Raw genomic sequence first — 24,775 nt, forward strand, 5'->3', positions numbered from 1 at the left:
AGAAGAGAGATGCTTTGTGGGCATTGCTAAGGGGAATGTTGGACTGGGTGCCAATATAAATAAAATCATGTATGTCACTGGTGACAGTCTGCATTGGAACAGGTAAAGACATACTCTTCAAAGTATAGCTATTGGAATGGTAATAGGGCTTAATATGCCTTTACGTAGAAGATATGGTTTTTTGGTGGTGGTGGGGAATCTGGTCAGGCTATTCATCTGGTTGTAGGAGCTGTGATAGTTCTGTGCCTGCTTTCGGAAGCCCTGTTGAAGGAGTGTCTTTGGACTCCTTGTATCTCAAGACGTTTTTCTCATGTCATAGATTGGAGTAGATATACACACTTGACTCAGGTGTAGACACTTGACTCAAACACAGCATCCCATAGGCCCACAATTTGGGCCAATAGAATCCCTCTTTTGAGAATGAGAACTCATAGGCACCAACACTTTATCTATAGAGCTCTTGAACTGAAAGGCCTGGAAAACCACACAGAGATGGTATCATTTACAAGCTGACAGCAGCAGAAACCCTTTACAGAGACTCATGGCCTTGTTCCTGAGAAATAGAGATGAAGAGTAGCTGCCTCTCTTCTGAAGTGCTCTCAGGTCCCATGTCTCTTTCTCATCCTGACTTGCTTTTTATTCCTTGAGATGATCAAGGACATTTATATCCTCCTCCTTTGAGCATACTCTTCATTTGAGATGGCTCCAGTGGACAGTTTGCAGACAGCCTATGAATGTAACTATGAGGTAGATCAAATCACGTCCCATCTCCCCCAAATGTTTTATGATAGCAGTAGTAGGAGCCGCAGGTCGCATCAAGGGAGTAAATGACATTGGCCAGGTGTAAGCCCAAAGATGTTGGGAGGGATTTGGAGAACAAGAACAGTGCCAGCACAAGGCCATAAGGAATTCCTGTGAGCCCTGATTTCCACTCAGGGAGTCTTGTCACCAAGTCCCACCGAGAAAGCACAAGGTGCTCGGTGGAGTCCTACAGTAGAAAGGACCCAGATCCAAATCTCAGATTATATCCCCTTGTTATCATCATTTCAGCCTTCTGAGGCCTATTTTCTCAGGAACCGGGAGTAACAATACTGACTCAGAGAGCTGGTGCTTTGTGTACACTAAGTATTCAATAAATGGTCCTCAGGACATGATTGCCATCAAGCAGATGGCTGCATTGTTGAAGACCCACGGCTGCACATATGCGCACCAGCTAGAGAGCAAAAGAATATGGCTCACAAGTGCTCTTCTGAGGAGAGCTCGAACAGTTTCATAAATGTAGTTCAACATCTTTATATCCTGTTCCTCAATGAGGAACTCCTGGATCTGTCAAGAGCCTGAACTTTCCTGACACTGGTCAGCGAAACGTCATCAACAGAGAGGGCACACAGGAAGTGAACTTCATTTTGTTTGTAGGACAGTATAAGAGAAGGCTAAATGTGCTTAGGAAATACGTTCTGAGGCTAAGTCCAAAGCATCTGTTTTCCTTGGAGATTTAAACAGATGTGAGTGGAGTGTCTATGCCTTTCCCATCTGCAGGACTGATGAACCTTCCCCTTCCATGTGAACTTTCTCTTATAACTCTGTCTAAAACAGAGAGACACTGGCTGTGAGCTGAGCTTTGAGCACTGTATACCAGGCCTACGCTGGCCAGGTGGCTGTTCCTGACCTCACAGAACACCCAGACTAGGCCCAGACAAAGAATAGGTTGTTGAGACTGCTGTGTGTGCCCATAAGCCACCAGCCCACACTTCTCTCTGATTGGTTAGGGTTTGTCCTTGCAATGTTTCCTAAAGCCCTTGCTGATGACACCAGTCTCTCTGTGCAAAGATGAGAGTTCCTATGGGACAAATGTGCCCTGGCTTGCAAGCCAGGAGTGAAGAAGGAAAATAGTTCTGGAGGATGGTAAAATAGAAAGGGGTTAGATTTTCAAGATGGTGCTCTTCAGATTGCTCGATAAAGAGCTCTACTGCCACCGACAATGGCATTTGATTGACCTGCCATTGACATTTGAGTTCCTGTGGCCTAAGGTGTTAAGGTGAGCAGTGGGACTTGATACAAGAATAGATGGAAGTTGGGAAGGGTTCCAGGAGGAAGGGTTGTGATACTTACGGGTTGGGAGATTGAGGGAGCATGTGGGCATGTTTGTAGCCCCCAGAGACTTACCACAGACAACATGTTGGCCAGAGCGGCACCCAGGTAGGCTGCAAACAGTGCTGGAAGAAGAACCAACCATAAACAGTCAGTGATGCTTTACCATCATCCCAAGCTTAATCCCCACGGTCTCTCTTCATTTATTTTATGCTACAAATGCCATCTCTCAGATTCAACGAACACCAACCAAGTCGTGTTTATGCTTGGCAGCTTTAAAAGTGTTAAATTCCATGCAAATGCCTGCATTGCTAAGACAGCAGATGAACTTTGTTAAAAAAGGGCCAGAATTTAGCTGTTACAGTTCTCTTGGGTCTCACCACCTTGCATTCCAGTAAAGGAACATTTAACAGCATAAACCATAAATGAAAATTTTACTATACAGTGAAGGCAAGTGAATCCCAGAAGTCCCTGCTGGAATATTTCATCACAAGGTATTAACATAATATGGGTTTCAAGGGACTAGCAACATCCTGTAAACTCGAGGAAAACCAAATAGGCCTACTGCCCTGTCTCTCAGGCTGTGCAAAGGAGGGTATGACCAAGCGGGCTGCTGAGAAGAGCCTGCTGGGAAGAGAAGTCAGAGGCGATGAAAATGGCCAGTGTAATTGGGCTTTGCATCTGGAGCCTTAATTTCTCAAGAGAGCACATCCCAGCTGTCTTTGGGATACTAACAACGCTAACCTTTATTAGAGAATGGCTACACACCCAGCACATAGCCACACTCTCTGTAGCCTTCAGCATTCCTAAAATGCAAGCACTGGCATAGTCTTAATTTTGCAAGAAAATTGAGGCTCCAAGAGGTTAAATAACACCACTGGGTTGTCTATTTGTGAGGTAGAAAGATCCCCCTTATTCTTTTTTTGTCGGACATGGGGGCAGAACGCTGGGCCTGGATGCTGTCCCTCAGCTCTTCAGCTCAAGGCTAGCGCTCTACCACTGGAGCCACAGCGCCACTTCTGGCTTTTTCTGCTTATGTGGTACTGAGGAATCGAACACAGGGCTTCATGCATGCACTCTACCACTGAGGCACCTTCCCAGCCCCCAATCCATTGTTTTTAAGGTGAGGATTCAAGGTGGAAGAGGAGAGGAAATACAGGAATGGATTAGATAAAGTAGGGTATAGGGCAGGCAAGTTTCCTGGGTCCCACCAGCCAGCTTCCTTCTCTGGAAGGAAATAAGAGAACATGCAGCCTTGGGCACGGCTGCGTCCTCATTCATTTCTTTGAATACAGCTATCAGGGCTGACGCTTCCTGCCATTTGTTAGACGTTAGAGGTGGTACCCACAGATGATCTGATTTGATGCTGACACCAGCTCTAGGAGGCGAGCACTGGTGGTGTGAGGCACTGAGCGTGGACGTAGTCTGCCCAGCGTTCTGCGGCTGACAGAGCTGTGGCCATCTGGCTGCAAGTGTATTCTTCCTCACAGGGTGCTGCAGCCCGAGGTTAGGAAGAGGCAGGAGGAGGAAAGGGGTCAACCCAAAAGCATTGTGAAGACCAGAGCTAAGCCTGCGAAGAGGGGAGGCTCAGAGAGTGGCCTATGCCGAGCTCGATTCCATTCAACTCTCCCATGGTTGCTGGGCAGGAGTTGAAGGCCTCCTTCACATGCCCTCCTCACCCTCCCGGTCTTGATCAACTTCTACCTGTGACCAAGGAAACCTCTGAAAACCTCCCACACACTCATGTATGCAGGGCTTGCAGAGTCAGGAGAGAGACAGGAAAGAAGGAAAAATGGCATGCTGCCTTATGTGCAGAGCAGCACTGGCTGCGGGACTATGAAAGGCCCAGGTACCCTGCATCTTTTTTTTCTTCCACCTCTAGAGGGAGCCCTGGCTTCAGGAAGGAGAATGGTATAACAGACCTGCCTGACTCTGGATCATTGATTTGACTCCCATTGCTTCAGTCCCTCATCTGTGAAACGGGGCAGCAATAGCATCTGAGTACTTTACAGTGAGCATTACAATGAGATGCCACCCGTCAGGTTTTGCAGGTGTGGCACCATCAATGTTCCTTGCTGGGGAGCTGCCCCCTGAGTTGGAGGATGTGTAGCAGCATCCCTGGCTTCTCCCTACTAGATGCCAGGAGCATCTCCTTTGCTGTCCTAGGAGGAAGGGAACCTCACTCATTGCTTACATGGTCCTGACACTGAGCACCTTTAATGTTGCATATGAGCTGCCTCCCTCCTCTTAGTCGAGTCCTGACTCTGATCATTGATACATTTTCTCCCTCTTTTGCCAGGTAAAATAATAATACCAATCATGGAGAGTTGGTGTTGGGGTAGAGATGAAGTATTTAAAAGTGCCTACTTAGCAGTAGATGCTAGGTGGGCTACCTTACCTTTCATTTGGTCAATCTGACAGCTCTTATTTCTTAAGTAACTATGCTATGCTAGACTTCGATTGAAATTTTGGGGTGGCAGAAAACAATTTTAGAAGGGAAGAAAGGAAAAGACAGCAACTTTACCCTTCATATCTAGTTTAGAATTTGTTTTCTATATCTTTGTATTGACTGTCATAGAATGGAAATGAAAACATCTTCAAAGTAAATTAAGGAAACTCACATTTCTGATCCAGAACACATCTAGCAAAGGATAGTTTAGAAGTTTTATAATGTACACTTATTTTTTGTTAAAGTTTATATCTAAATCTCATTATCTACAGATATATGGAAATGGCATCTCTGTTTTAAGTGTCTTAGTCCAAATGAATTTTATTTGGTTTTGATTTGGATAGTTTCAAGAATATGATGAAAGTTTATAAGCATATGAAAACAAACCAAATTGTTCTAGTCAATCTGATTTGCTGGACTCTGAACAAATATGCAACCAAGAGGGATCACTTGAAGGGGTTGATGGTCAATACATGGAGGTTTCAGCTTTATTGTTTTGTATGATGTAAACTGCCCAGTTCTAGCCAGAAGTGGTTTTCTAAGTGGTTATTACTCACTCTTTCTTTTTTCTTTTTTCCCTTCCTTCCTTTCTTTCTTCCTTCCTCCCTTCCTTTCTCTCTTTCTTTCTTCTCTTTCCCTCCCTCCTTCTCTTTACCTTTCCCTCCCTCCCTCACTCCCTCCCTGTTCCCTCCCCCTTCCTCCCTTCCTTCCTTCTTCCCTCCCTCTCTCTTTCATTCTTGCAGTTGTTTTGGGGATAGATCTAGTATCATCTGAGATGGAAGGGAATCTGTCAGTGGTACCTACAGCAGGCAATGGCCAAGATGTGTGTCTGCCAGGTGATGACGTAGAACATGCCTCCGATGGCGATGCAGGCCAGCGTGCTGTTGAAGCCACAAAGGCCAAAGTAGATGGAGTCAAAGGGCGTGGCAATGCTGAGAGCTGTGAAGAAGGGCGTCTGTGTTGACTTTGGGTCTTTTAGAGCTCACCCGCCCGTCCCAAGCCTCCACAGTCCTCAAAGCACAGAATCAGTTATTTATTTTAAAAATAGAGCTTCTGATTTTATTGAAAGAAAAGAAATACGTAAATATATAGAGCCACGTGACTATTAGTGGCTAGCTGTAATGAGCTGAAGAAACACTTTGAGTAAAGAGCCTGAAGTCTGATTGTCCTTCCTTAGACACACACACACACACACACACACACACACACACACACACATGCCCCTTTCCTTCCTTTTGTCATTGGAGATAAGACTTAAAACTATATCTGGAAAGCAAACTTTTCCTGACTTTAAAGTTACACTAAGGTGTTGCACGGAGGAGCATGAAGGCCTTAGCACTATAAGTAGAATATAATAGAAGGGGAAAGTTTCCAGGAATTTGATCCAGTGTTAAAGACACATGTCACCACTTTCCTTGGAGCTGCCAGCAGGCACAACTGTCCCTAGAGCCCGTTAACTTGGGGGAGTGGAGACACAGACCTGCTAACATCCCCATGGTGGATCCAATGGCTGCATGCAAGCAAATGAGCGGCGAAGATACAAGCAGAGCTATGAGGAAGATGCCTCCAGTCCAGGGGTTATCACAGCCGTATACCTGGCCGATTCCGACAGGGATGGCTCTCAAAAGCTGTAGGAAGAGCAGAGCTACTTGTTTGCTATGGAGCTTAAAGAGACAATTTAGACCTCTTCTATAAAAGGTTCAGCATGCTGTTTTGTTTTTCTTTTTGCCAGTCCTGGGGCTTGAACTCAGGGCCTGGGCATTGTCCCTGAGCTTGTTTTTTTCTCAAGGCTAGCACTCTACCACTTGAACCACAGTGTCACTTCTGGCTTTTTCTGTGTTTGTGGTACTGAGGAATCGAACCCAGGGCTTCATGTATGCAAGGCAAGCACTCTACCACTAAGCCACATTCCTAGCCCCTTGTTTTCCTTTTCTTTTCTTTTTCTTTTTTTTTTTTTACAAGGTCTTGTTGTGTATCCCAGGCTGGCCCTGAACCCATGATCCCCCTACTGTAGCCTCTCAAAAATAACACTAACATCGTGCAACAGGTTTCCGAGACATTTCTGTTCAAATAGCTTAGCTGTAAATGGAGCAAAATTTTGTCATCTTAACTTGAACTCTGCTGTATGTGTTTCTAAATGGAGGATAATCTGAGCTTTAATATAGAAGCATGCCTCAAAAGCAAATGGAAGAAAACTCTGGAGAGTTCTTAAAAACAGGGACTTCTTAAGCCAATACATAATAGCAAGGTGTGGATACCTTTAATGATTCAGTGCAACTGAATGAAAGTAACAGGGTAAGTTGCATTAAAACTGGACCAAAGCATACGCGAGAGACTCTTAAACAAAAAACAGCAAAGAAGGTAAGCCTGAAGTCCAGAGGCTGTTGTTCTAGTCTTGGCTTTGTTCTTCTGTGATTTTCTCCGGAACTTTCTATGGAACCTCTCCCTCTCCCTCTTTCTCCCTCCCTCCCCCTCTCTCTTTGGGCTTGTACTAGTACTTGAACTCAGGCCCTGGGCCCTGTCTCTTAGCTTTTGCACTGAAGGCTGGCATGTTGCCACTTGAGGCACAGTTCTGGTTCTGGCTTTTTGAATGAGTGTCATGTACTTTTCCTGCCTTGGCTGAGTTTGAACCGTGGTCCTCGGATCTCAGTCTCCTGAGTAGCTAGGATTACAGGCGGGAGCCACCTGGGCTAAGTTTCTTATCCTGACCCCTGTTTTGTTCTCAGTGATGACACAAAGGGCAGAAATAGCACTTCAGCTCTTATAAAGAGACAAGAACGGGATAAGTATGCCAAGTGCTTAGTGCTGTGTAGTTGTTAATAAGTGTCACCTGTGGATGTTTCAGATGGGTCAAGTAAGTAAATGGCATCGAGCATTTCATAAACACTGCCCTTCCTCCTTCCATAATACCTACCAAGGGCACTTGGATCTCTGACCAGGTGAGATTAGGCACAGCAGATGCAGGCTGCAGCAGCGTCGTGGGGAAGAAGAGGTTGTAGTGGCCGGTGGCTGCCAGGTACAGGGTCACGGCGATATTGAAGGGCAGTGTGAAGACTGGAAGGTCCCACTTGCTGAAGATGGTGCTCAGGGCACTGGAGAGAATGGGGCTAGGGGAAGAAGCAAAAGCTGTCAGGTAGATACCCGGACCTAACACAAGATGGCGCAGTAGCATACATGAGATCTAGTTTTCTTGGAATAAAGCAGTTTGCTGGCCATCTCCCCCAGGCCTGTTCTGCTCTAATCAGGCCTTTCTTGGGAACTCCACTCTGAAGAGACAGGGCGGGAGGCCCACACTCAATTCCAGAGTTTCCTGGCAAGCTCAAAACTTTCTGGAAGAGACCGAGTTCTAGCCTCAGGCAGGAGGAGTGAGAAAAGTTTTGGGGAACTGAGGGGAGGTAATCACTACACTATGGTTTTTTTTTTTTTTTTTTTAAGTTTTGGGGAACTGAGGGGAGGTAATCACTACACTATGGTTTTTTTTTTTTTTTTTTTGAATGGTCAAGAGTGGTCAGAAAGCCCTGCAATTTCTGGAAGCAAGGGAGGGGTCTTGTGTTCTGAGGGCTTTGTCTGTGGCTGGTCCTTGGTCTTCCCTGGAAGATTATCTTGGTCTGATCAGGAGGCGTAGGCTAAGAGAAAAGCTTGGAGAGCAGAGGTGATAAGATTTCTAGGAATTGAAAGGACCCTATTGCAGCTCTTAACGTTAGTGGTCTTCTGTGCTCTGGTGGGGTGTGATCAGAATCCGGTTACAATCTTAACCAGAGAAGGAAGGGTAACTAAGGAGATGTCGTTTATACGTGACCCAGCCTTGTGTTGTCTCTGTGTAATGTTGGTTTTTATTGCAAGTCAGAGTTTCTGATATACAGGCAAAACAAATAGTTCTTTCGATGGGATGAGGATAAAAATGGGGTTGGCCCTTTGCCCGGAACCCACAACCTCAGAGACAAACTTACCAAGACATAGACATAACAATGACGGGGAGCAGAAGCCACCAGTAATAGTCACCCTTGTCTGAGAACACGGCCATCAGCAGCCCCACCAGCACCCCATTGTAGCCATGGAGCCCCGCTGCTATCGCCGACCTGGGGAAATGAGGATGGGGCTGGTAAGAGTGGGAATGGCCCTCGTGGATTTAAAGTTTTCTTTATTTCCAGTCAGGGTTTTCTCAAACAGGTCAGCCTTCTGGGAGTGGGGAATGAGGATATCAGCCCCAATGACCTTTACATTTCCTACATAGTAGGGGTGTATGAAAAAGATTCAGGGGGCAGTTACTTTTGGTTACTAGGGCCTTTTCCTTTTCTTTCTGGTACTGGGGCTTGAACTCAGGGCTTGACATTCATGTTTGGCTTTTTCAATCAAGACTGATGCTCTATCACTCGAGCCACACTCCCATTTCTGACTTTTTGCTGCTCAATTGGAGATGAGGGTTTCTTGGATTTGTCTACCTAGGCTGGCTTCAAACCTTGATCCTGAGGAGCTAGGATCACATGTTTGAGGCCCCCAGTGCCTAGCTAGTGTCCTGTTTTGAGGGGAAGGTGAGAGGGAGGAGAATGGTCCTTTGAGGAATGGGTCTGGAGGGACTTACTTGTCCTGGCTGAGGACCAGGGCGGTCAAGGTGGATACAATGGTGCCCAGGCAGCCGGAGATGGCCCACCAGGGGTTCTGGACGAAGAGGCCAAGGATGATGAGGATGCCGCTGAGGGGGTTGTTCACAAACATCACCTGAGATGTGCCTCGGAGCACCCAGTCGAGAAACTGGAACACTGGGGATTTGTCTGAAACGGAGGAAGTCAGTAAGTGCTTGGTGTAAGCATGGGCCAGGCCTGGGGGGTAGGCTGTGTGTATGTGTGTGTGTGTAAGAATCTCCCTGCAAAACAAGTCAGTTTTCAGGGAGTCACCTGTGGGCTGTTACCTGCCATGGAAAAGGGTAAATAAAAAGCCCTAGAGAGACCGTGTTGGACTAGAAAACTTGTTGCCAGTCTGATGTCACCTCCTGCACTTCGGGTAGGTGCCCTGCACTATCTGTGCCTCCTAGGAGGGTGCCATAAACTTTCCAGAAAAACCTTCTTACTGCATAAAGGTCATTAAACCTGTGAGCGGAGGTCCAGGGGTTGTTAGAGGACCCACTGGCCTAATAGGTGGTTCTTCAGTGAGCCATCTAGTGAACATTTCTCCTAGCTGGCTGTGGAAACACAGCATTAATTTTGCTCATTTGAGTGAGGTATTTGGGAAGTAGAATTTCTCTATTTCAAAATGAGAGTTCTGTCTGTCTGTCTGTCTGTCTGCCTGTCTCTCTCTGTCTCTGTCTGTCTCTCTGTGTCTGTCTGACTGTCTGTCTGTCTGTCTGTCTCTCTGTCTCTGTCTTTCTCTCTCTCACATACACACATACTGATATTTATATCCCAAGAGATTGTTATAATGGTAGATTTCTCAGCTTCCTTGGATGACCCTAAGAACAGAACCCAGATGGTCCAAAGAATTCCTTGGTAAAGTGTTTCCATGACCAAGACAAACTTTTTAGGGGTGCTTTAATAGCACTGTACCTTTAAGACCCTCTCCACATTCCTTCATCTCTCCTGTGATGTAGCTGAGGGCTCTGCTGACCCTCTTCCCCCCAGCAGCCATGGAACTCTGAATCCACGAAGTCTTGGACATGTTGGCTTCTACCTTGATCTCAGAACTCTCCTCCATGGTGTCTAGATCCTGTGCAGGGACAAGAGATGAGCAAGAATTGTCCATGTTCAGTGGTTTGCCATGAGAAGTGACTTTGTGGCCCCTTGAGAACCAAGCTAAAGTTGCACTGTGGATTTTTTTAAATCTACAATTTAATTATCCCTGTTTCTGTAGACTGGGATCGTTTGTTCTGTTTGGCATGTCTCTCACCTCATTCAATACTGGAAAGCACCATGATGTACAAGAAGATGATGCCTGTGCGTGTGAGCACTCAGGCATGCAGAAGGTCTTCTTTACAAAGATCAAGGTCAAATGGTGGCGTTGAGATTTCACCATGGATATTTAGATTTTTTTTCCAGATTCTATCCATTACCTATTTTATTTAAAATGTTACTTTCCCTATTCTAGAAGAAACCATCATCCCCCCCCTCATAATGTCTAGTCTTTAAATTTTAATTGTTCATTAACATCAAGGTCAGGAATTGACCATATAAAAATGCTGTCTTTGAAAATGACTGAGTTTTACTCCCTAAATGTTTGATTTAGGAGGAAACCTGATAATATAAAATTCATAGGAACTAGAAAGTTCACAAAGTAAACTGAAAAAGAATAGACATTACAAAAAATCCAAATAATTACATTTCTGAGAATAAGTTCAAGTAAACTTTGCCTACAACCAGAACCTCCTTGCTGGCTCTCAGCTCTGTTAGTCTGTGGGAAGCTCAGTCCCTGACTTGGACTGGTGGATACTCACAAGCAACTCCACCGCTGGCTTCCGGTATAGATAGGAGAATGACTCTTTGCCTTGTCTTTCCTGGTGCTCACCTTTTCCAAACACTGGAGTTGAAGGGAAGGAGAATTGTTAGTTGGGACACCTTAGAAGGGATTTCCTGCACGATTCAGATTAGACTAACGGGCACTTCCTGTTTCACAAGGACATATAAAACCTATAATTTTGTAGCTGAAAGTCCCCTCTTTTCCTTTTCGGGTCAGAATTTTATTTACATCCTCTCCTTGAGGAATACAGTTGAGTGCAGAGACTTCAATGATCCTTAATTATAAAGCCCTGACTTAGCTCAACCCCCTTATTTTTTTAGATGAGGAAACAGCATCCCAGGGGGACAATGGTTTGTCTGTGATCCCTGAATCCAGGGCTCTTTCTCCTTTGCTTCATGGAGAATTTGTAAGTGTACAGAGAAGGGAACAGGGATATTGTTGAAATCCTCTGCTTATTCCTCATAAAGTCATAGCCTGCCTGAGCCATGTAGGATATAGGTTTGAACTTGTCTATGACTCTCACTAGCCGGATGAGCTCAGGCTGTATGGGCTTTCCCCTCCTTTTTCTTTGTGTGATTTTAGTGTTTTAATAGCAATTGAAGTTTGGATCAGAAAAAATGGTATCCATGGAGCCACTTCAAACACGTTTTGGTGTGTCCTTGTAATTCTAGAAAACTCTGGTAATGTGACTCTATTCTTAGCTATTATGGGTGACATTTCTAAGTGTGACCAATTCCATCAGGGATTGGAGGTATTGGCAAAAAGATCAGGTCCGTGGAAGTTTCAGTCTTGGTGCTCTGGTTCCCTCCTGTGGTCAAGTATGAGAATAGCAGCCCCTATCCACTGTATTTTAAGACTGAATTGGCCATTCAAGCCTGTGAATTGGTGTCTAAGCACTAGAAAGGATGTTTCTTTTTTTTTTTTTTTTTTGGGTCCGGTCGTGGGGCCTGAACTCTGGGCCTGGGCGCTGTCCCTCAGCTCTTCAGCTCAAGGCGAGTGCTCTACCACTTGAGCCACAGCGCCACTTCCGGCTTTTTTCTTTTTGCTTATGTGGTGCTGAGGAATCAAACCGAGGGCCTCGAGCATGCAAGGCAAACACTCTACCACTGAGCCACCTTCCCAGCCCGGATGTTTCTTTTTGGAAGGAGTTGGGACTACAAATGTCAGTGAGATTGGGACATTGTGACTGGGATATGTAGGAACAACAAATTAATTTTGAAAGCTTTGGAAGGAAGACTGGGAAGCAAGACAGGATTCCTCTCTAATGTGTGTGTGTGTGTGTGTGTGTGTGTGTGTGTGTGTGTGTGTGTGTGTTTCCGACTAACCAGCTACTTATTTCTGGAGTTCCCGCTGCCTGCCAGGTTTCACTCATCTGCAACCAAGTCCTGTGCAAGACGTACTCTGTCTTATCCCACCTAGAATCATGAGAGATGGTAAGAGGACTTTTTGAGATAACCCATGCTCTTTCACACTATTAAAGATAAGCTCCCAGGCTTGAGAGACCTCTTGAGTATCTGCAATGCCCTGTCCATCGTGTAGGTTTTCCTATAAGCACTCCAGGCGCATTGCTCTGGTATGGCTGATGTCATATGAAGTGATGGGATTAGGAAATTGGAGGAAGACTGTCGTTAAAGCACTGTCTGGGGGGCATGGGACGGAAGTTACACCTATTGGCTGTGTGCCTCTGGCCAGGCCTGCTCCTCTCTGAGGTTGGGTGGAAGTGGACTCATTCCTGTCTTCACGGGGATACTCCCCCCTGCACCAGGTTCTTCCTGTTTGCCCAAACCTGCCCTCATCTTCCAAGTCCAAGTTTCTGGCTTTGTCAGCTGCTTAGTTTTTGCTATCCTCTGGGCCTTGCTTCTGGCCTTTGAGAAGCCCCTCCATCATTCCCTTTGATCAGTTCCCGTGTCTTGGACACCCATATCAGTGTCTTAGGTGATACCCTTTTATCTCTAGCCTCTTCTACTAGTGTTTCCATTTATTTTATTTAATTATTTATTTTTGGCAGGGTCTTGCTACATAGTAAGGACTCAGTGATTCTTTTTTTAATGTGCCAGCCAACTGAGTGCTATAATTACAGGTGTCCACTAACACACTCTGGCATGCACAGTGGCTTTTGAGTTGGTTTCAGACTAGAACCGCATAAAGATCTCTAAAAGATTCGGAGGCTAGCCCAGAATGCATCTCTCGATGAATTGCATTAACCTGGGGGGGGGAGGGGCTGGGTGAGATGCAGGTAGTTCCTGTGTGTGGTCACGCTCTGGCTTAGTCCCAAAAATGCCCACTGCCTGTCACCAATCACAACCCCCATCACATGAATGATCAGTGTGGTCAGTGTTCCGGTATGAGGAACCCCTCCTCCCAGTGCCCCCCACGGGCCCCCCACCAGCCTGCAAAGGAGGGACTCTCATTGTTCCTGTTCATTAGGACAGGAGACCAGAGGCCGAGAAGAGAGGGAGCACATGCACACCTTTGCTTCTCCTCCGAATAGATGACCACTCGATGTGGAACACACTCCTGCGCCTGGGGAGCACCGCCTCGGAGCCCTCCTCAGCCTTGGGGCCTGCTGTGGGCAGCTCCTCCCCACCGCTGCCTAGCCAGGGCAAGAAAAGACAGGTCAGTGTCCTCCCTGGTCCACACCCCTGAGAGCCAAGCAGAGAGCCAGGAAGAATACAGTCAGAAGCTGCAGAGGAGAGCGTGGACAGCCTGGAAGCTAGAGTAGTAACTGGATCAGTCCTTACATAAAACACCTGTGGCTCCAATTCTCCCATGACAACTTCTATGTCCTCTCCCATAGGAACTTGAGTTACCTCTGGGTCAAGAGATGGATGAGCCGGCCTTAAACATATTTAATGACACTTTGTACCAGCAGGAACAGGTGGCTGCCCCTGGCTGTTGAGTCACTACTCTTCAGCCAATACCTCCTACCCAACCTGTGGCTACATGTTAGATTACCGGGATGCTTGAAAAATTTTGCCCAAGCCCTATTCCATACCTATTAAAGAGATTAAAGGTTTTAATCCCCGTGGCTCTAATATGCAGCTGGGGCTGAGAAATACTGATAGAGAGTCTTGCTACTCAAATCCCGGCCTCTGGACCAGCATTAGCATCAGCTGGGAGCTTGTTAGCAATGCAATCCCAGGCTTTAGCCCAGAGTGATGGAATTGGGATTTGTATTTCAACAAGGTTCCAAATGATGTCTGTGCGTATTAAAGATTGACAAGTATCAAGCTATGGAGAAGCAAGAGTTTGGAGTATGTTCTCTTCTATATTACATTGTCTACAATGGCCACACACTAGGGCAGAGGCCACTCTTACCACTAAGGCACAATATTTCCTAAGGCTATCACAGCTGGCATTAAATCACTTGTGAAAGTGCATGCCTCTAGTCCCATCCATGGCCTGCTAATTGGAGTATTTGGTAATCCCTAAGGCATGAAGGTTAAATATGCTCTACCTGGAGTTCTTTTTGAACAACAGAATCAGAAGGCCCAGTGGCTACCTGGAATAGTAGAACACATTTGCACTATTAAATGTACATACTTTCTAAGTTAATTCATTTGGCTCTTTCACATGTGCTTGAACTGTATCAGCTGGATACTGTTATAGCCAAAAGACAAGGGTCTATGGAGGGTCTATGAAGGGTCAATGGGGGAATTTATGGAAGAGATAGCTTTATACTACCTGGCAAAGCAGGGATTTTGTTAATAGTGCCAGTTTCCAGGCACCTCTAGGCCTGAAAGATACCTCTATTGAGCCATTGCTTCTCATGTTAGGTGCTAGCTTCCCCCTGCCACCCCTTGGAAGATCTATATTTTAATCTTGGTATCATAAACTCAGAACTGGGTGGGAGAATCATAGTCCATTTTCAGAATCATAGTCTATTTCCCTGAGAGATCAGTTCAGCCAGACCCATAGTTCATGAGTCACAGCAGAGCCAGGACCTGCAGCGGGCCTCTTCACTCCCATCACTGACTCCCAGTCACTTCTCTCAAGCTGCACGGAACCATGCGACACAGGCCTGCTTAGGTCAGAAAAAGGGTTTTCTCTTTAGCCCAAGACCTGATTCTGGATAGCAAAGGCTACCAAAAATGGCACTTATGAATCTCTTATTTTTCTATGCATGAAGAGACAGTTTCAGTTTAGTAACCCAAGGCATTGCTTATTTGAAATGAATGGCCATATAAACATGGAAAGTAGTTGATTGTTAAAATATATATTTTGGGGCTGGGAAGGTGGCTCAGTGGTAGAGCGCTTGCCTTGCATGCATGAGGCACTGGATTCGATTCCACAGCACCACATAAGCAGAAAAAAAAGCCAGAAGTGGCGCTGTGGCTAGCCTTGAGCTGAAGAGCTGAGGGACAGCACCCAGGCCCAGACTTCAGGCCCACGACCGGACCCCCCCCAATATATATACATATATATATTTGATTTTTTTCCATGAGTTTGTCATAGAAACAGAGGGAGAGAGAGCTAGGTTTACTGAAGGAGGTCTGTGGGTGGAATAGGTGAGAGATTGCTGGGGAGGTGGAGCTATCCATCTCTAGATAGCTGTGGAAGACTGGTGGTCCAGCCTGCCCTCTCTGATGCTTCACAATTAGCATCCCAGATTCTGTGCCTTCTCAGAGCCCAGATATATGACTCAGGACCACAAATTACCATGTTCCAACAGTTAGTTGATGGCCCAGCCTCAAAAAATAAAAACAAGAAGCAGGGTAGGGTATGTTTCAGATGGTAGAGTATCTTAACTCGTTCAAAGCCCTGTTCAAATCCTAATACTGAAATTAAACTAAAACTAAACCAAACCATATTAAACTAAGCAAGAGGCAGCTTTCTTTGGGGCTAGAATTCTGGGCCCGGGTTCTGTCCCTGAGCCTTTTTGGGCTATAGGTTAGTGCTCTTGAGCCACAGCACCACTTCTGGCTTTTTTTTCTGAGTAATTTATTGGAGATTAGAGTCTCATGAGCTTCCCTGCTCGGGCTGGCTTTGAACCCCAATCCTCAGATCTCAGCCTCCCAAGTAGCTAGGAATATACAGGAGTGAGCCACCAGTGCCCAGCAAGGCAGCTTCCCTGCATGGGCAAAACTGAAATGCGGAAGTACAGACCACTCAAGAAGGCTAAAGTAAAGCTGTGCTGGCCAAGAGTTGAGAATGAGAAGTCAAGACCGTGGCGACCACACAAGACTGACGATGAAATAACCAGCATCGCAAAGGCTGTGATAACCCTTACAATGAGAGGTGGTAACAGTTTGCCCCTGGCCTCTGCAATCACTTTTCAGTATTTTCATAAGGGCTCAAGGACAATTCCAAGAAAACCACAAGCATGTCTAAGCAACTGTTCTAGACACGGGATGGACCATTGGTACGGTGGGGAAACAACAATGGTTGGAAAGCAGAAGTCACTGATTTTTGCCTGGCCTTTTGCAAGTCATATACACGTCATTGACATGTTTCCTCAATTGCAGGCAAGCAATACCCCAGAAAGAAATCTGCAGCTCTTGAAGGTCTTACCTGGAACACTCAATTTGAAAGGGGTGGTAGATATCCCACAGGGACAGCTGCTACTTCTTTCTCATGTAATGCATTGAAATCATGCTTGTGAAATACTCTGGGAAATAACTTCACAGAGCTCACCCTTCAGCTCTCTCCATGGGGAAGACATTTGTCTTTGGTGGCTCTAGGTCCCTTGCTCCAGGGTTAGTAGCCCCTTATCTTTAGAAGACATCTGGTATTTTACACCCATCTGCACTGACTCTTACCCACCAGAGAGTGAATTACATGTTCTTGATTTACCTAGTGGTGAGTTGAGTTCTTTTTTTGTTCTCATCAATTCATTGTTATTGGTGATGTACAGAGAGGTTATGGTTACCTAAGTCTGTAAAGAGTACATTTCTTTTTGAACAATGTCACCTTTTCTCTTGTTCTCTCCCAGTGTTTCCCTCCCACCCCCACCCCCACATTGTATAGTTTATTTTCAACATGGTGTCTAGTGAATATCACTGCTGCATTTGTTCACCCTTTGTCTGGTGGTGAGTTCTTTGATAGCCAGGATTTCTCATGGCAAACTTATGGCCTCTCTAGCACCTCCCACAGATCTGGCACACAGTAGGCATGCATGCAGAACTGCTTTGTGAATAAATTAATAAGAGATAGTTATTCTATGAATTTCAACTTCTGAAAGGTGTAATTAACAATGCTATTGTTAGCCAATAGCTATTGATTATTCCAAGATCTGAAACTTAAAAAAATAAATCTTATGATAAATGTTAAATGCTTGATAAATATTGATCTAGTGGTGAAAGGCTTTCACAGGCTGAATCTTGTAGGGTTTTTGGTTGCTCTTTCCCAGTGTTCCTTGGATAAATGTTCCTTGGTAATAACATGACTGTCCCTCTATAGCCAATCAACCAACCAGAAATCTAGACAGTCTACAAGAGTAGCTGGAAGAGGTCAATTAGTAAGAGAGGAAATGCACACAAATGCAGCAATGGTACTCACTGGACACTAGGTTGAAAATGAGCCATACAGCTTGTGGGTAGGGGTGGGAGGAAAAAATTGGGAGAAGGCAAGAGTCCCAAAAGAGATGGACTCTTTACCTGGCTCATGTAACTGTAACCCCCCCATCATCTTTACAATAACAATAAAAAATTAAAAATAGAGAAATGCACACATAGAAAGTGTACTGTGTGGCATGGTGCAGAGGCTGGGCCAGGGTGGGCCCACCTGGCTTCCTGGAGAGCCAAGTGTCTGGCTCTCTCAGAACATCTGTAAGTATGCTGTGGCACACAGTTGGGGAGCTCTGTCCTCAGTAACCTGTGGTCACCCTTGAGCAGCTGAGTGGCTCCTTGGCATGCCCAACTGGCATAGGAACTTCTGCTGTCCCCTGCTCTAACAAGCCTTATTAAGCATCCCAATTCATGTAGCTTCATGCCGGGGGCTGTTCAGAACTATTTCAGGAACACGGTCCCTGCCCTCGAGGATTGCTACTAGCCGGTGTTTTAATAGGCAAGAATCCAGTGATCTTCCTACTGACTCAGAAAAAGAACACTTACCAGCTGGAGGGATTTGTTCAGAATCATATTGTGTGTGTGTGTGTGTGTGTGTGTGTGTGTGTGTGTGCGTGCAACAGTCCTAAGGCTTGAACTTAGAGCAATGCTTTACCACTTGAGCCACAGCTCTACTTCTGTCTTTTTTGATGTTAAATTGGAGATAAGAGTCTCATGAACTTTCTTGCCCAGGCTGGCTTTGAACTGTGATCCTCAGATTTTAGCCTTCTGAGTAGCTAGGATTATAGGTGTGAGCCACCAGCACCTGGCTAGGGAGTGGTGATCCTAAAATACTTAGGCCTCTCTTGAGTTCTAACACAAAGAAATGCCAGCCATGAGCATCATCAGTGGTTAAAAAAAGATTTGTGATAAAAATAAAGATTTGAGGATTATTATAATTTCCTTGAGGGAACAAAACAAACTCACTCTCTATGTGACATTTTTCAGAACAGAAAAGATGACCTATGCACATTTCTGACATGAATGCAAACATGAACATTCCTACACACTTTTTTCAAATTATGTTTCTTAGGTCTGGCCACTTTCATTCTCTCTGAGGGAGAATCACTGTCCATACACCACTCACAATATCCAACATAGCTACCATCGAGACCTATCTGTCATGCCCCTTTGGTTCTTTGAGTTGTCTACTTGTTGGATCTGCTGTTTGTGGATATACTTGCTCACAAGGTAATTTCTTAGCTGTCAGTCTGGAGTGACTTTTTATGTTGAAGAGGTACACACTATATAATTTGATTTTCTTTATAGCTAGTTTTTCATGATTATGTTTTAGGAACAATTTGAATAGATATGGTCCTGCTTTGCACTATGATTTGTAATTTCCTGGGCTACTATATGTGTGAAGGACAGAAAAAAAGAAAGAAAGAAAGAAGGAAAGAAGGAAAGAAGAAAGGCAAGAAGGAAGGAAGAAAAAGGGAAGAAAGAAGGAAGAAAAAGGAATGAAAGAAAGAAAGATACTTGGTGGAAAATAGAGTGACCTCCCTCTTCTGTGAAGTTGTCTTTAGAGGACATTTTCAATAACCATTCTATGTATGAGGCCTTAAATGTTGGAAAAGCCTTTTGAAATTTTCTAGCTCAGCCCTTTCATTTACAGATTGAGAAGTGGAGGAGACCTGGAGAGATGGAGTGGCTTGCCCAGAGCCTCATAGCTATTGATACAGCAAGGTCTAGACATTACACATTTATTTCCCTAACCTTCACATCCACTAAATGTTTTAGTTTTGGTCTGTCAATTCAACTGTACTTTTGAAAGCAAAAGCCTAACTAAATATTCTAGAAGCCAATTCTCTTTACATGGTTCCCTTTTCTTGAGAAAATCTTCCCAATATAACTTCCTAATATAACTGGGCTGGAACGTGGGTTGAAAGATAGGATGAAGAAGAAGATCTGATCACAGGAACACTTCTATATAAGTTACTTGGCAGCTTTAACTTTTTAATCAATAAGACAATTTTTGCTTTTCTTATGAAGAGGAAGTATAAGTGGCTATAACCCTGAAATAAGTGAGATTCATTCTCATAGTCAATTTCAAATTCCTTAACCTCTCTTCTTCCCTACACAGCTCATTAGTTGGCCAATGGACTTACCTGAATTTTGTTTCTTTTGGTGTCATTGGCTCACTCCATGGGGAAGACATTAATAGAAAGAAATGAGTTGAAATCTAATTTAAATGAGATTCTACAATATGTTATGCTGAGCTCACAAATGAAATTAAAGAGTCTTCCATAGGCCAGAGTACCCTTTTTCATCGAAGGCTAGTGTTCTACTACTTGAGCTACAGCTACAATTTTGGCTTTTTGGCGATTAACTGGAGGTAAGAGTCTCATGGACTTTTCTGCCCAACTTGGCTTCAAACCATGACTTCCCAGCCTCCTAAGGAAGCTAGTATTACAGGCATGAGCCACTAGTGCCTGGCTAGACTGTAGTAGAATTTTATATTCTTTTGGGAATATGAAATAATTAATAGTTTTAAAATTTAAAAGTCACAAAACCACTGATACCATTTGGAAAGATTTATCTTTAAAGCCCATGGCAAAATCTGGTGCCATAACTTACTATTAGGTTGTTTTACAACCTAACGAAACCACTTAGAAGTTTTCCTTAACCAAGTGATTTTTGTGTCCAGGCACTGGTAGAAGGAAACCGAGGTCCAGAGAGAAGAGGCGTACATGAGGCCACACAGTGGTTGAATTTGATGCTTTGTTTTTGAATGTAGGTGTTCTAAAGAGTTGGAGTCTTCCAAATATATCAGAGGTTTGAGACTTTTAAAATGAAAAATTATTAATTATTTCATATCTCCAAAGAAGAACCAAAGTTATAAAAACAATCATCTATGTATTATTACATTTCAGACATCCACTGAGAGGCCTTGGGCAATTGTATACTAGATTCTTATCCTGTGGCCACATTTCTGTATCCTTTTCCCCATATCCTCTCCTGTGCTCCCTCTTCATTATCTGTGGGTCACAGCACTGTTCCCCAACAAGTTTAGACATAGCTTCAGAATCCTTTTTAGCACAGGGATCCAGAAACTCAATAGCAAAATTAGTCAGAGTAACACTTTAGGGTAAACTTATCTTTTCTCTCCAACCACACAGAAGAGTGTGGAAATTATACACATTTGGAAGAAAGGGTGCATCAAGACCAGGCTGTTGACGGTGGGCAGAGGCCATAGGTAGATCTAAGAGTTGCAGGATAGCTTTTCCTCAGCCAATGTTGCCAAGGCTCAAATCCTTTAGTGTCAGTTTTGGAGATCCCATACCTTATGAGGCTGCCCATTCTCTGACCTAATAATTTCAATATCTTGAAATGTTGGCCTTGTGGTCCATCTCTGTCTTCCAGAGGGGAGGGGGGCACTCAGGAGATAGGTTGTTGAGAAGCTGAAATGTTAAGACATGTATGAAGTAGTGGACAGGGATGGTCCGGTTCTATTGGTATATCTATAGGAGGGATGGAACCTGAGCAAGTGAGTCAAGCAGTTTGGAGCAAGTGCTTTGGCCCAGGAAGCAGTGGATGATGGACCCTTGGCAGAAGATTTTTCAACTTCTATCTCATTAACCAGACTTTGCGTCTCAGAGCAACTCACTACTGCGTTGCTCTGGGGGCCACATAACATTAGAGCTGTGGGTCATAGAATTGTGGAAAGGATGACAAATAACAGAAAAACTCATCCAGTGGGCACAAGAATGGGAAAAGGAATTTGAAGGCCAATTGGCCGTGAGTAGGTGAGCAAGAAGAGTTGAGCAAGAAGAGTGTCCAGTGTTGTGCCTTAGGACATGTGGACCTTTGCCAGGCTCTTTAACAACTTGGATAAGTCTATGGGAAAGCTATAGTTTCCTCATCTATAAAATAAAGGGCTTGAATTATAAATATTTAAGCATCCTTTTAGCTTGAAGCTTCTAAGATCTAGATTCTCTCTAGAATTCTTGATAAGTTTCCCATTCCCCCACAGCCTTCCCTTGATGCAGCTCCATGAAACAAAGAACCATGTTTTCCCTTTGAGAAACCCAACAGTTCCATGGGGGGGCATCTACATGGCTCTCTATCTCCCCGAGAATCTCTTACCTGGGCTCCTTTAGATTTCTGGACAGGTCTGGAGGACTCTAGACCATCAGGATTTGAGAAGGAGCTTCTTTCCAGTTGGTTCTTGAGTCCAGTTGCTGTGACTTCTCCTAAACCTGAACCCTCTTACCTGCCTGAGTCCACCTGCCCACCCTCTTTCTGACTTTCTGTAAATTTACTAATTTGCATGCCCTAAACCCATAGGTGGTGTACACTTGCCAGCTGAGAAAGGATACCATGGAGGAGGGAGAAGACAGAAAGAAATGCCTGTCTGCAGCAGTCTTCTCTGTTCTGGTCTTCTTGCTTGAGGGCTAACTCCCTTGGGGGAGAAAGAGGTGCCCAGACACTGCGGGCTCCTCACCTGGGCTGACCAGGCAGCTTTCCTTAAAGGGTAGCGCTCAGGATCATCTAATCGCTTCCCTGTTGTCTCCCTGGTTACATCTACTTATTAGAATTCTGGCTCCAGCTCTCGCCTTTAAATAATTATCTAAGTGTTGTCTCCTTAGGGGGCAATTTGCCTTCCAACCTCAATAATCTCCCTTAATTCTCCGACAGGCAGGGTACAGGCTGTGTTGTCATCAGTGGCTCAATGGAAATTTTTGCACAGCCCAATCCTAGATGCCGTCTTTCTGGTTCTGTGGAAATTTGCAGATTGTTTCTCCTCACTATTGTTGACTGGGATCCTGGGGGCTCAATCTGCCCCTCTCAGATCAAGAAGAGCATAGTCTGATAACCCCAGCGTCCAGGAAAGATCTTGGCTTTATATATATTAAGGAAGCTTGCTTGCCCTTCCCAGTCCCAGGAGGCTATGGGCCCTGGAGGGCTGGAGTTGGGGAAGGGGCCCAGTGAAAACATGTTTTGTTTGGCTCTGCAAGTATGATGGGTCATCAATCCCCAAAGTCATGTACACTCAGTGTTGGAGGGAGATGGCTTCGTCAGGATCGGAAACAAAACTTCATACCAAGGACATTAGCTCCACCTGAGTAGACAAACTCCCCCTTGACGTCAAAGCTCCCCTTCCCACCGAGCCAGGTATCTGGAACTGCCAAAGAAGGAAGGGGGGGTCCCTGATCACGAAGGACTTTCTGAGGAAGGGAAAGCAAACAAAGGGGATGGGGGAGTCCAAAGGGCCCAGCATTCCAGGGAGAAGCAAGGAGCATGTGGAGAGTGGGCCAGTTCCTTGTGCACAGGCCTTCCTGCTAGTTGAAAGCCGCTGACCACACTAGAACCTTCCCCTTTGATTTGTCCCTTGGTCACTTAATCTCTTGGCTTGCTCTTTGCCCTCCTGCTCTGGTTTAAGTGGATCCCCTGCCACTTAATCTCTTGCTTAGCACTTTGCCCTCTTGTTCTGTTTTTTTTTTTTTTCCTAAGGGCTCCCGAACTCACAGTGCGCTCATTCTAACTCCCTAAAGCATCCATCTACTCCAGGCATCACAGAGAGATGCCATTTGTGAACAATAGGCAATCAAATTGGCTCCTGGAAGAAGCTATCCAGGAAGTTCACACTAGTCCCATAAGCTAAATGGAGCTCTGGTTCTCGGAAGTACAGCTATCTGCCAGTGATACACAGTAGGTTTAAAGTGGAACAATCATGTGCTGCCTTCCAAAGCCAAAGACCAAGATGGAATCTTGTGTCTAAGAGGTCCTGCTGAAGGTTGCAACTCTCAGATCTATTTATGCTTATTGACTCTTTCACTTCAGAATGACATTTCCTTCACAATGCTATGTATTCCTTCAACTCTACATCCCCAACCACATCGAGGTAAATTTGACTCAACTTTGGCTTGGTCAGATTTCCTCCTGGGGAAAGGATTAGAATTGCTATACAGGAAATGTAGAGCTAGAAGTGCTCCAAAGTACAGCATCCTTTGCTTCATCTTTTGCTCTAGCAGCTAATACAGCGGTAGGAAGAGGCTGGGGCTCCTAGGTGTCAATTCACCAAGGGTTAACAAGGATTTCTCACCCATCTCTCCACCTCCCCCCTCCCCATTCCTAGTTCCATTTGAGGTGGAAGGGGTCCCTGTGGATTTGTCTATTTTACCCAAATGGATAGAGGCAGAAACAACCAGGAAAGTTAAAAAAAAACAAAAAAAAACAAACAACAACCCACACCACCTCACATAAATGCAAATGCCTTTGAAGTTGCCCAATGAGACTGTGGTTTATCGAGTAGAAATCATGCTCACACTGAACGTGCAAACCTCCACCTGGTCTTCAGATGGTAGTGATCCCCATGGACAGCTTTAAGACCCAAGGGAAAAACAGCTCAGGCTCATATAAGAAGCACAAACAAACAGGGACACACTGGTTTGGTATAGGCACAGAGGCAGGCCCGGCAGACTTTTAAGGGGTGGCTGGATCTTACAAAGGGGAATGGAAGAAGAAATGGTCAGAGGGCAAAGGGCAAAGGACAGAGGGGTGAGAGAAGCAGGTCAAAGCCAAGGCCAAGTTGAGTGATACTGTGTCTGGTAAAGTGATCACCAGGTGGCTAACTGGTGAAGCCTTAGGAAAAGCTTAAAAAAGAGAAAAAATATTACCCAACGTATATTTTTGGTAACTTTGGCCTCTATATTCTTATATTTTTGCCACCTTAGTAATATTTCCTCAGGGAAACTTGGAAGACAGAGGCTATAGTGATCACCTGGTCCAGCCTGCCAAAGCAAGTGCCACAAAAGTTTGCAGCTACTCCAGCATTGCTTGAGCCAGGAACTCAGTTTTATAGGAGACATCATTGCTCAGGAAACTTGCGTTGTTCTAGAGCCCTGCTCCCCACAGATTCAAGTTCTCCTTGCTTATTTCCTCATCCCCATACTCTGCTGTGTTCTTTAATCACAGATGGTTCCTACAGCAGATAGCTATGGCTTTTGCCACTATTATTCCTCCTCCTCTTCTTCTTTTCCTTACTTCTCCCCTTTTCCTCCACATTTTCCTCCTCCTCCCATCTCCTCATCTTCTTTCTCCTTTTTCCCCTCCTCCTTTTCTTTGTTAACAGTACTGGAATTTGAACTCAGGGCCTCTTGCTTGCTAGGCAAGTGCTCTGCCACTTTAGCCATGCCCTCAGTCATCCTTCTTTCTTTCTTTCTTTCTTTCTTTCTTTCTTTCTTTCTTTCTTTCTTTCTTTCTTTCTTTCTTTCTTTCTTTCTTTCTTTCTTTCTTTCTT

The 24,775-nt window shown here is 44.9% G+C and overlaps 1 protein-coding gene across 3 annotated transcripts in view; it reads right to left on the bottom strand.

Moving 5' to 3' along the window:
* Slc14a2 (solute carrier family 14 (urea transporter), member 2) overlaps positions 1–24,775 on the bottom strand; it is a 407,135-nt gene that overhangs the window by 1,243 nt on the left and 381,117 nt on the right. Inside the window, exons 1-10 of one of the 3 annotated variants that reach the window (XM_013014920.1) lie at positions 24,257–24,527; positions 13,458–13,580; positions 10,965–11,047; positions 10,081–10,240; positions 9,123–9,312; positions 8,491–8,619; positions 7,455–7,647; positions 6,021–6,168; positions 5,345–5,479; positions 2,167–2,216 (exon numbers count right to left, since the gene is read on the bottom strand). In XM_013014920.1, the coding sequence (XP_012870374.1) occupies positions 2,167–2,216; positions 5,345–5,479; positions 6,021–6,168; positions 7,455–7,647; positions 8,491–8,619; positions 9,123–9,312; positions 10,081–10,240; positions 10,965–11,047; positions 13,458–13,580; positions 24,257–24,347 (1,302 nt within the window). In that variant the 5' untranslated portion in view covers positions 24,348–24,527. Of the gene's footprint in view, positions 1–2,166; positions 2,217–5,344; positions 5,480–6,020; positions 6,169–7,454; positions 7,648–8,490; positions 8,620–9,122; positions 9,313–10,080; positions 10,241–10,964; positions 11,048–13,457; positions 13,581–21,618; positions 22,398–24,256; positions 24,528–24,775 lie in introns of those variants that run through there. The other 2 variants (XM_013014919.1, XM_013014921.1) reach the window with 2 other exon arrangements.

This window comes from Dipodomys ordii, unplaced genomic scaffold (genome assembly GCF_000151885.1).
Source record: "Dipodomys ordii isolate 6190 unplaced genomic scaffold, Dord_2.0 Scaffold25, whole genome shotgun sequence".
NCBI classification, from domain to species: Eukaryota; Metazoa; Chordata; class Mammalia; order Rodentia; family Heteromyidae; genus Dipodomys; species Dipodomys ordii.